General features: G+C 48.8%; 1 protein-coding gene across 1 annotated transcript; it reads left to right on the top strand.

The window, feature by feature from the left end:
* Positions 1-5,446: 5,446 nt before the first annotated feature.
* LOC119301139 (nitrile-specifier protein 5-like) lies at positions 5,447-7,010 on the top strand. The gene is made up of 2 exons (XM_037578043.1): positions 5,447-5,591; positions 5,816-7,010. The coding sequence occupies exons 1-2, from the start codon at positions 5,562-5,564 to the stop codon at positions 6,767-6,769; spliced, it is 984 nt and encodes a 327-aa protein (XP_037433940.1). The 5' UTR covers positions 5,447-5,561; the 3' UTR covers positions 6,770-7,010.
* Positions 7,011-12,409: the final 5,399 nt, after the last annotated feature.

The following is a 12,409-nucleotide window of genomic DNA, read 5'->3' as shown; positions in this document are numbered from 1 at the left end:
CCGGGCTGACCGGCACCCCTCATATCCAGCCTAAATATTGGGTGGATATGGGGGCGTCTGGGGTGCTTCCGTCACGTAGGACAAACGATGGGTTCCCACGCGGTATCGCCCAAAAACCCGGCGGTCCGACGGATGCCTCCTCTATCGCCGCGTGGCGCCGCTCCTGCTCGCCACCCGAGACCAAATCCGGCTATTTAAGTTGGCTGACGTCCCCCAACCCTAGCACATCCGCCTCCCCCGGTCCCCCCTGCTCTCCGGCATCGCCATGGTCCGGTAGAAGATCACCACGTACGCTATGCTCACGCTAGAGTGCCGGAGGCAGATTGCGGAGGAGATCCAGGCGAGGCGCGCCGCCTGCATTGTTGCGGGGCTGCCTCTGGACTCGCCAGAGCTGGAGGAGGAGAAATGGCGGATCCGAAGGAGGTTGAGGCAGAGCAATCTGCTCTGGGGTTCAACATGGAGGAGGCGGAGGCGAAGTTCGCCCTCGCCCAAGCCACGGAGATGGTGGAGCATCATGCCATCCTAGAGTCCATCCAGGATGAGGCCTATGTAGATGCCAATCGAGAGTTCCTCCGGCAGGAGCAGGTGGCGACCGACGCGCTCTTCGCCGAGCTCGATGCGGAGATAGAGGAGGAGGCCAGAGCGGAGCAGCCGAAGCTGCAACTGCTGTCCATATATCCGGAGCCGGGCACGGAGATAATCGACATGCCCGACAAGGATTAGTTAGGTGATTTAAGTAGTATGTAGGTTTTTTCGTTTGCATGCTTTTGTATGGATTTAAGAATCTAATATGAAATGTCTCGATACAGTTGTGGTAATTTGAGGAGTGCCCGATCATTACCGCGGACGCGTCCTGGTAATTTGCGTGCGTTTGAGGGGTCATATTTCTTATATGCACTTGTAGATGCTCTTATATTACTTTTACAGAGGGAGTACAAGTTACCCACTCTTTACGCAGTCAAGAAATAATATCCCACACGAAACCACTGGCGTACATCCCTATCCACGTACATACCATAGGTAATCAGATAGCTGCCCCCCCTAAGCACCATTAAGAAAATACTAATGCTTAGTTTAATCATCACCATTTCTTTTCTCCTGAACATCTGTCCACCTGCCATAGTCATGCCTTTGTCATTCCCCCTCTTCTAAATTTGACTCCTTATGTGCGCAACATCCTCGTCATGCCGCGCCATCCTTGATACTAAAAGTATCATTTGTAGTATTATGTAAATTTGCGACAAAATCTCTAGTTGAAAGGCACCTCTTTTAAACTTTTTTTTGGACGGGACCTCTTTTAAAGGTTACTTCTATACTCCTCCGGTGTCGACAAGATGCGCCACTTGAGTTTTGATGTATTTTTCTTCTGGGGATCAAAGCGGATGGGAGGACTAGTATGTGATTTTTTTTAGATTCAATCTTTTTAAATGAATATCTCTTAAACCGAGCATCCATATTACAAACTATTTCACCATTGTACTCCTCACATCGAGATTTTCATAATTAGATCTCATATTGATAGGAGAAGCTATGCCATGGCCCTTGCCTTTTAAACGTCATCAGTCTGGTAGTAAAAAAACGACAGTAGTCTCTCCATGAGATGAATACTATTGGCCTTATTTATCTTTGACTATGCCATTTGTCAAAAACAGCCATGAGGACTTACGACAAGGTTGTACTCGTTTTTTTTTGTTAGACTGAAGGCAAGTGCTCGCGCCATGTAGTTTGGCCTCGTCGACGGGATGGAGGAGGTCGAAACGGCGGTCTCGAGTTTGCTGGTTGGATGCTGGGGCAGCGGCCCCTAGCTATGGTTTGGTGATTGCCCTATGTGGTGGGGTTGTGGCTTTGCTCCGCGTTGGTGGCATTCCGGCGCTTCGAGGGTGGCGAGGTCTATCATGGTTGTGGGTTTTACATGATTGTCCCTTTATCAATCATGTGGTTGGAGTTTTTGCACAATTGTCCTTTTATCAATCGCGTGATCGGGTTTTTTTACATGGTTATCCCTTATCAATCATGTGGTAGATATGTATCTGTGTGTGTTTGTTTATCGAGTTTTTGCAATTAACAGGGTAATTCTTTTCTTTTTAATGAAATGCAGGAAATGCCTCTCTTGAGGTGTCCTATAAAAAGATGGATTAGAGATGCCTTAGGCCTTGTTCGCTTACACCCCTTCTCAAAGGGATTAGAGAGATCGAGAGAATTTTGACTTGTAAGAGCATCTACAGTCGGACTTCTCAAACCCGTCTCATACGTCTAGGCGGGCCGCTCGACCACTGTCCGGTCATGACTTTTTGACCCAAACAGGCCTCTCAAACGGCCCTCAAACGCCCGGTCTGACCGGCACCCTCCATATCCGGCTCAAATATGGGGCGGATATGGGGCGCCCGGACATGCCCGCCACGTCAGACCCGACAGTCCGACCCCATCCCAAATTACACCAAATCCATCCCGAAGACCAGCCGAATCCATTTGTTATCTCCTATCTTCTTCCTCCTCCGTGTCGTCCGTCTCGCGCTCCGCCGCCGCGCCCGCTCCTCAGCCGTTCCTAGGCTCTCCGCCGCCAGCTCCGGAAGAGCCATCCCGTCCTCGCCGCGGGGACATCGTCGCCGGCCCGGAAGCCACCGTGGTACGTCCGGCAACTCTCCGGCTCCGCCTTGCGTTTGATGTGTTCGACACATTGTCCAACCGTATTTTTTGTAACTTTGTTAGATAAAACGATGGATTCCGATACTTCGTAGGATGAGGAGTATGGACCGATGGAGCTTGCCCAAATGATTCAAGATGAGTTCTTCGATTCATCGGATTCGGACGAAGAAGTGGACATGATTATGCTCATGAGCATGCAAGAGGAAATGGACCGGCAAATGGAGCATATTCTCAATTCAAGGGCTCAATCAAAGGGAGAAGAATGATCAACCGGGACAGGGTGTCCGGAGCAAAGCTACTGCACAAGGACTACTTTGCTCCCAAACCTACTTTCCCGGATGATCCATGGTTTCGTCGCCATTTTCGTATGTGAAAACCATTGTTTTTGCGCATTGTGGAGGGAGTGGAGGCACACGACGACTACTTCAAGCTCACGAGGGGTTGCTGCAGCCAACTCTCTTTCTCGACCAAGCAGAAGTGCACGACTGCTTCGAGGATGCTTGCACTTGGTACTGCTGCAGATGCCGTTGGTGAGATGGTCAAGATGGGGGAGAGCACATGCCTGAAGACTACTGTCAAGTTTGCCCGCGCCGTGGTGGAGGTGTTTGGACCTGGGTATCTCAGAGAACCAAATGTGCAGGACACCGAGAAGTTGTTGGCTATTGGCAAGGGGGCTTCCAGGAATGTTCGGATCAATTGATTGCATGCATTAGCAATGGAAGAACTTCCTTAAAGGTGTGCGAGGAATGTATCAACGTCGCACCAGAGAGGCCATGATCATACTAGAAGCGGTGACATCACATGACTTATGGATTCGGCATGCTTTCTTTGAAATGTCGGGTTCTCACAACGACATCAACGTGCTTCAACGATCTCCGGTGTTCAGGAGGCTTTGCAATGGGAAATCACCGCCATGCAACTACACCGTCAACACCCGAGACTACAACATGGGGTACTATCTTGCCGATGGTATCTATTCTCAGTGGGCGACGTTTGTGAAGACCATATCCGAGCCGCATGGCAATAAACAGAGCCACTTTGCAACAATGCAGGAAGCGGCTAGTAAGGATGTGGAAAGGGCATTTGGTGTGCTTCAGGCTCGTTGTGGAATTGTGCGGGGCGCTGCAATAATGTGGGAATCAGAAACTTTGTGGCAGCTGATGACATGTTATATTATTCTGCACAATATGATTGTCTATGGTGTAGCCCAAACCCATGATTTCAAAGCAGTTGGAGAACAAGTTGAAATTCTGGAAGATCAAGATATGGCCTAGTTGATGAAATTTCTGCAGATGCATCAGAATCTTCGAGAACAGCAGGCGCACATGTAACTATTCAATGATCTTGTGGAGCACATGTGGACCTACAGTGGCAACCAAGAAGACAATGCTTGAGTTTTGCACTTAAAATAAATTTTATGTAAACGCTATCTATGCTTGGTACCAACAATTACTATGTACGTGTGACATTGTGTTGCATGATCAACGTGTATGTATTTGCATGAATTTTAGAGTCCAGATTTAAGATATATGAATGCCCGAAAGAAAATATAAGAGCATGTCTAGATGCACCCGCGAGCGTGTTCGGTCGCGTCCACGGGTGTTTGAGGGACTGGATTTGTCAAATCCGACTATAAATATTCTAAGAGATTTTATTCTCCTCGTCGCTGCCAATCCCCCTAAATTCCTTGTGAACCGAGGCCAGGCCTTATGAGTGTTTGGTTCGAGTGTTTGGTTCCTTGGATACGTATACAAGAGCCTACCAACAACCCTATTTCCTCTTGTTAAAAAAAAGCACCTATTTCCATGTTTGATCGAATGGAGAACACTTCACTGCCGACAAAATAACAAAGGCACGGGTGCACTAAAATACCAGGATTGATGCAGGTACCTATGGATCCCTCAAGATATAAACCAAGGCGACCGAGTTAAATAAAGTTGCAGAGCCGTAGTGATATCATCCAAATTCTGGATGCCGACAATGGTCCTTTCCTTGTAATATACTCTCTTCGTAAGAGCAACTTCAATGGAGCAATTCATTTTGTCCATCTGTATTTGTTTGGATCAGCGCGGGCAGAAGTAGTGGCCCAACGCGTCGATCCAAATTCAAATCTCATCAGCTTCGTGTCCGCGCCGACGCATTTATGTCCCAAATTTGCGTCCTAAATGTATTGGCGCGGACGCGGAACGGACGTCACGCGCTCTTTCTTGGTGTCTGTCGTGGCCCTATCTGACGGTCGTCCAACCGCATGCGGCCACCGGTTTGGATGAAAGCGATGCCGGCTCAGGAGGCGGCGTACCTCGAGATGTGGCGCCAGCGACGGCTGGCTGAGGAGCGCTGTCGCGGCGAGTACGTGGCCTACATCGTCGTCGCCTGGAACACGGCGTTCCCCTGGGCTAGCCCTGCGCCGACGCTTACCGACCTCACCGACCTCACCGGCTTTAATGTTTAATTAAGTTGTTTTATTTTAAATATGCATGTATTGTTTTTTTTTCATGACGCCGTCAAAGTGGGTCGGGTAAGCGTTAGGCGCATACGTCAATCCAAACCTGAAAGCAAATCGTCCGTGTCCGTCTAGCCAATCTAAACGGACAAAAGACGGAGACAAAATGGCTGTCTAATTGGGTCGGCCCGTTGAAGTTGAAGAAATATAAGAGTGTTTAGACCATTGTTTTAGTGATGTAAACACTCTCATATTTGTTTACAGAGGGAGTAATTGAGCTTATTTCTCTAGGGAGGGCTCGACGGTAATTTGGGTGGGATGGAGTGGTTAGATAGATTGGTTCACGGAGCTAGGGATGGCACCATTCATGCCCCTCGACCAGCTTATAACAAGTGACCCCAATCATCACTTTCCCCCACACACAAAGGCACAGTAGAGAAGCTCCAGATTCAGGTTCAGCTTCTCCATAGCAATGGCTGGCACCGGCAGCACCTGGCTCCTGGTGTGTTTCCTCGCCTCTCCAACTCAATTTCCTTGTTTCCTACTCCATCTTCGTTTTCCTCTCCCCTCTTTGGACATGTTTTGCTTCTTCACTTGCTGTATCGATGCGATCTATGCAATTCATATTAGAAGAAATTGGTTTGGGTGATTGGTATTTGGTTGTTCTGAAATCCTTGAGGTGATCTCTTTCTTTGACAAGATTTTCTTGCTTAATTGATCACACAGCTGGAGCAGAAGGGAGCTGGGCCGGGAGCAAGGAGCTCCCACGCGATCACGCTCGTCGGCGGCACGGCCTACTCCTTCGGCGGCGAGTTCACGCCGCGCCTGCCCGTGGACAACACCATGTACGCCTTCGACCTCAAGGCCCAGTCCTGGTCCGCCCTCGACGCGGCCGGCGAGGTGCCCCCGCCGCGCGTCGGCGTCACCATGGCCTCCGTCGGCGCCACGGTGTTCGTCTTCGGCGGCCGCGACAAGGACCACACGGAGCTCAACGAGCTCTACTCCTTCGACACGGCCACCAGCACCTGGACCCTGCTCTCCTCCGGCGACCACGGCCCGCCGCACCGGAGCTACCACTCCATGGTGGCCGACGGCGAGGGGAGCCACGTGTACGTCTTCGGCGGCTGCGGCAACGCCGGCAGGCTGAACGACCTGTGGGCCTACGACGTCACCGCCGGGCGCTGGGAGGAGCTGCCTTCGCCGGGGGCGGCCTGCCCTCCCCGCGGCGGGCCCGGGCTGGCGTTCGCCGGCGGGAAGGTGTGGGTGGTGTACGGGTTCTCCGGGGACGCGGAGCTCGACGACGTGCACTCCTACGACCCGGCCACCGGCGAGTGGGCCGTGGTCGACACCACCGGCGACAAGCCCACCCCGCGGAGCGTGCTCTGCGCCGCCGGGGTCGGGAAGCACGTGGTGGTGTTCGGCGGCGAGGTGGACCCCAGCGATCTCGGCCACCTCGGCGCCGGCAAATTCTCCGCCGAGGCCTTCGTGCTAAACACCGACACCGGCGCGTGGACCAGGCTGGATGACGCCGGGTCTGGCCACCACCCCGGTCCTCGGGGTTGGTGCGCGTTCTCGGCGGGGGCGCTTGACGGCCGGCGAGGCATGCTTGTCTACGGCGGCAACTCGCCGACGAACGACCGGCTTGGCGACATGTTCCTCTTCACTCCGCTTCTAGCTTGAGCCAGCAGGCCAGCTAGGCGGTGCCCGCAGCTCTGTGTGCAATTGGAGTGGTCTGTGACGAACTTGCTGCTGTGTGTCATAGTAGATGATTTGCATCTTGTGTTTACGTTGTGTATGTAATAAATGAAGAATAATACGGAGTACTACTCGTAGTAGTAATGATGAATTGGGTGTTTTACATTGCTCTGCGAACTAAGATCTCATAGCTAATTCTAAATCCAAATGCTAATCTCTACTCTAATGGACGAGTTAATGAATAGTCTTCGCGGTTTAGTTTTTTTCGTCTTTCCTCTCACCACCCCCTCCCACCCTGGGTGGTCCATCAGTTTATTTTTCTCTTCACTCTTTATTACAATCAGAACTTTCCTAACGTATAACAAATCACAGATCTAACTTCCTTAAATTATGCAAATCAATCGATTTTTTTATTGGTTGAATTTATCTTAGGAAACAAATAACAGATTTTTCAGGAAACAAATAATACATTTTAATCTAACTTTCCTAACTTATCTAAATCAATCGATTTCTCTTATCTCTAATCCTAATGGACGAGTTGGTGAATAGTCTCCGCGGTTTATTTTCGCTGGGTTTTTTTTCGTCTCTCCTCCCACCACCCCCTCCCACTCTGGTCCATCGGTTTATTTTTCTCTCCACTCTTTATTACAACCAGAACTTTCCTAACGTATAACAAATTACGGATCTAACTTCCTTAAATTATGCAAATCAATCGATTCCTTTTATTGGTTCAATTTGTCTTAGAAAACAAATAACAGATTTTCAGGAAACAAATAATACATTTTAATCTAACTTTTCTAACTTATCTAAACCAATCAATTTCTCTTATTAGTGAAATTTGTTTTAGGAAACAAATAACAGACACGTCACAACTTTTCTCCCAATAAATAGTTTCTTAACATTTGCAAACTTTCCTAATCAGACACATCACAAACGGGCAGGTACTGAGATCACGTTACCAAACAATAAAACCCAATTTGCATAGAAATCAGTCCAAAAATCCTAACTTTCCTAAATTTTTACCTTTCCTTGATAACAACCAATATTTCCTATGTTTTCCACCTATTGAAGGAAATCACCCCTCCATCGATATTAGCATTTTTTGGAATGAGATCTCCGGGTTATGATTTTTTTGCGATTCTTTCCAATTATGACCTCTCCTTCCACTCCGTCTCCTTCTCGCATAAACACCTCCACCACAGCCAGGTGACACCACCCCAGACCTCCTGCCTCTCCACACCTTCTCTGCCACCTCCTTCTCGCACTCCATTAACAATCCCTCCACCATATTTGTCCACGCCGGTGTCGAGGGCATGGCGCAGCAGCGTACCCGCGGTAGAGCATCGCATAGCAGCAGGAAGCAGGCGAGGCGAGCGGACCACAGTGGAGGGCAGAGATGCGGCCGGCGTGGCTGAGGGGGCGGCCGACATAAGATGGCCACGATTGGAGGCGGTGCGAGGCAGGGGCGCGATAGCGGGGCGAGCGAAGGGATAGGCGGCAGCAGACGGGGCAAGCGTAGCCAGCGAGAGTGTGGCGCGCGGCCAGGGTGTGTGTCGCGCGGGGCACAGTGGTGTGGTGGCTGCGGCGAGCGCGACGACAGCGGCGGACGCGACCGACGTGGTGTAGCATGGGCATGTGCATGGAGAGGGAGTGGCCCCGCGGGCGCGGAAGAAGAGCGGCATGCTCGGGCATGGGCGTGCATAGGAGCGGGCATGTGCCACGGGGTCAATCCGAGGAGCTCGGTGGCTACGTGTCACCAAGATCTATCTATGGAGAGACCAGCAACGAGTAGAAAGAGAGTGCATCTACATACCCTTGTAGATCGCTAAGCGGAAGCGTTCAAGTGAACGGGGTTGATGGAGTCGTACTCGTCGTGATTCAAATCACCGATGATCCTAGTGCCGAACGGACGGCACCTCCGCGTTCAACACACGTACAACCCGGTGACGTCTCCCACGCCTTGATCCAGCAAGGAGAGAGGCAGAGGTTGAGGAAGACTCCATCCAACAGCAGCACAACGGCGTGGTGGTGGTGGAGGAGCGTGGCAATCCAGCAGGGCTTCGCCAAGCACCATGGGAGAGGAGGAGTAGGAAGAGAGGTAGGGCTGTGCCAGAACTTCGTGTGAAGCTCCCATGCGTCTCCCCACTATATATAGGGGTGGAGGGGCTGGTTTCTTGCCCTCCAAGTCCATTGGGGCGTTGGCCAAGGTGGGAGGAAAGAAATCCCATCATTTCCTTCCCCACCGATTGTTATCCCCCCTTTTTAGGGATCTTGATCTTATCCCTTCGGGATATGATCTTATTCCTTCTAAGGGGGGATCTTGGTGCGCCTTGACCAGGGGTGTGGGGCCTTGCCCCCACTACCCACGTTCATGTGGGTCCCCCCATGCAGGTGGGCCCCACTCCGGAACCTTCTAGAACCTTCCCGGTACAATACCGAAAAATCCCGAACATTTTCCGGTGGCCAAAATAGGACTTCCCATATATAAATCTTTACCTCCGGAACATTCCGGAACTCCTCGTGACGTCCGGGATCTCATCCGGGACTCCGAACAACATTCGGTAACCACATACAAACTTCCTTTATAACCCTAGCGTCATCGAACCTTAAGTGTGTAGACCCTACGGGTTCGGGAGACATGTAGACATGACCGAGACGTTCTCCGGTCAATAACCAACAGCGGGATCTGGATACCCATGATGGCTCCCACATGTTCCACGATGATCTCATCGGATGAACCACGATGTCAAGGACTTAATCAATCCCGTATTCAATTCCCTTTGTCTATCGGTATGTTACTTGCCCGAGATTCGATCGTCGGTATCCAATACCTTGTTCAATCTCGTTACCGGCAAGTCACTTTACTCGTTCCGTAACACATCATCCCGTGATCAACTCATTGGTCACATTGCGCATATGATGATGTCCTACTGAGTGGGCCCAGAGATACCTCTCCATTTACACGGAGTGACAAATCCCAGTCTCGATCCGCATAAAACAATAGATACTTTCGGAGATACCTGTAGTGCACCTTTATAGTCACCCAGTTACGTTGTGACGTTTGATACACCCAAAGCACTCCTACGGTATCCAGGAGTTACACGCTCTCATGGTCGAAGGAAGAGATACTTGACATTGGCAAAGCTCTAGCAAATGAACTACACGATCTTTTGTGCTAGTCTTAGGATTGGGTCTTGTCCATCACATCATTCTCCTAATGATGTGATCCCGTTATCAACGACATCCAATGTCCATAGCCAGGAAACCATGACTATCTGTTGATCACAACGAGCTAGTCAACTAGAGGCTCACTAGGGACATATTGTGGTCTATGTATTCACACGTGTATTACGATTTCCGGATAATACAGTTATAGCATGAATAAAAGACAATTATCATGAACAAGGAAATATAATAATAATACTTTTATTATTGCCTCTAGGGCATATTTCCAACAGTCTCCCACTTGCACTAGAGTCAATAATCCAGTTCACATCGCCATGTGATTAACACTCACAGGTCACATCGCCATGTGACTAATACCCAAGAGTTTACTAGAGTCAGTAGTCTAGTTCACATCACTATGTGATTAACACTCAATGAGTTTTATGTTTGATCATGTTGCTTGTGAGAGAGGTTTTAGTCAACGGGTCTGAACCTTTCAGATCCGTGTGTGCTTTACAAATCTCTATGTCATCTCCTAGATGCAGCTACCACGCTCTATTTGGAGCTATTCCAAATAACTGTTCTACTTTGAGCTATTCTAAATTATTGCTCCTTTATATGTATCCGGTCTCTCTACTCAGAGCTATCCGGATAGGTGTTAAGCTTGCATCGACGTAACCTTTACGACGAACTCTTTTACCACCTCCATAATCGAGAAAATTCCTTAGTCCACTAGTTACTAAGGATAACTTTGACCACTGTCCTGTGAGCCATTCTTGGATCACTCTTGTACCCCTTGACTGACTCATGGCAAGGCACACTTCAGGTGCGGTACACAACATAGCATACTGAAGAGCCTACGTCTTAAGCATAGGGGACGACCTTCGTCCTTTCTCTCTATTCTGCCGTGGTCGAGCTTTAAGTCTTAACTTCGTACCTTACAACTCAGGCAAGAACTCCTTCTTTGACTGGTCCATCTTGAACACCTTCAAGATCATGTCAAGGTATGTGCTCATTTGAAAGTATTATTAAGCATTTTGATCTATCCTTATAGATCTTGATGCTCAATGTTCAAGTAGCTTAATCCAGGCTTTCTATTGAAAAACACTTTCAAAATAACCCTATATGCTTTCCAGAAATTCTACATCATTTCTGATCAACATGTATTCATCAGAAATTCTATAGTGCTCCCACTCACTTCTTTGGAAATACAAGTTTCTCATAAACTTTGTACAAACCCAAAATCTTTGATCATCATCAAAGCGTACATTCCAACTCCGACATGCTCACTCCAGTCCTTAGAAGGATCGCTGGAGCTAGCATACCTTTTAGCATCCTTAGGATCGACAAAAACTTTCTGATTGTATTACATACAACCTTTCCTCATGAAAACTGGTAAGGAAACTCGTTTTGATATCCATCTGCCAGATTTCATAAATACAGCTACTGCTAACATGAATCCGACGGACTTTAAGCATCGCTACGGATGAGAAAATCTCATCGTAGTCAACTCCTTGAACTTGTGAAAAACTTTTCGCCACAAGTCGAGCTTCATGGACGGTGACATTACCATCCACGTCCGTCTTCTTCTTAAAGATCCATTTATCTTAATGGCTTGCCGATCATCGGGCAAGTCCACCAAAGTCCATGGATCCGTTCTCGGATTTTATGGCCTCGAGCCATTTATCGGAATCCGGGCCCACCATCGCTTCTCCATAGCTCATAGGTTCATTGTTGTCCAGCAACATGACTTCCAAGACAGGATTATGTACCACTCTGAAGTAGTACGCATCCTTGTCATCCCACGAGGTTTGGTAGTGACTTGATCCGAAGTTTCATGATCAATATCATAAGCTTCCACTTCAATTGGTGTAGGTGCCACAGGAACAACTTCCTGTGCCCTGCCACACACTAGTTGAAGAGACGGTTCAATAACCTCATCAAGTCTCCACCATCCTCCCACTCAACTCTTTCGAGAGAAACCTTTCCTCGAGAAAGGACCCGATTCTAGAAACAATTCATATTGCTTTCGGATCTGAATTAGGAGGTATACCCAACTGTTTTGGGTTTCCTATGAAGATGCATTTTATCCGCTTTGGGTTCGAGCTTATCAACCTGAAACTTTTTCATATAAGCGTCGCAGCCCCAAACTTTTAAGAAACGACAACTTAGGTTTCTCTAAACCATAATTCATGCGGTGTCATCTCAACGGAATTACGTGGTGCCCTATTTAAAGTGAATGTGGTTGTCTCTAATGCCTAACCCATGAACGATAGTGGTAATTTGATAAGAGACATCATGGTACGCACCATATCCAATAGGGTGCAACTATGATGTTCGGACACACCATCACATTATGGTGTTCCAGGCGGTATTAATTGCGAAACAATTTCCACAATGTCTTAATTGTGTGCCAAAACTCGTAACTCAGATATTCATCTCTATGATCATATCATAGAC

Source organism: Triticum dicoccoides, chromosome 5A (assembly GCF_002162155.2).
Source record: "Triticum dicoccoides isolate Atlit2015 ecotype Zavitan chromosome 5A, WEW_v2.0, whole genome shotgun sequence".
Taxonomy (NCBI): Eukaryota; Viridiplantae; Streptophyta; class Magnoliopsida; order Poales; family Poaceae; genus Triticum; species Triticum dicoccoides.
This window is presented reverse-complemented; position numbering and strand designations above follow the sequence as displayed.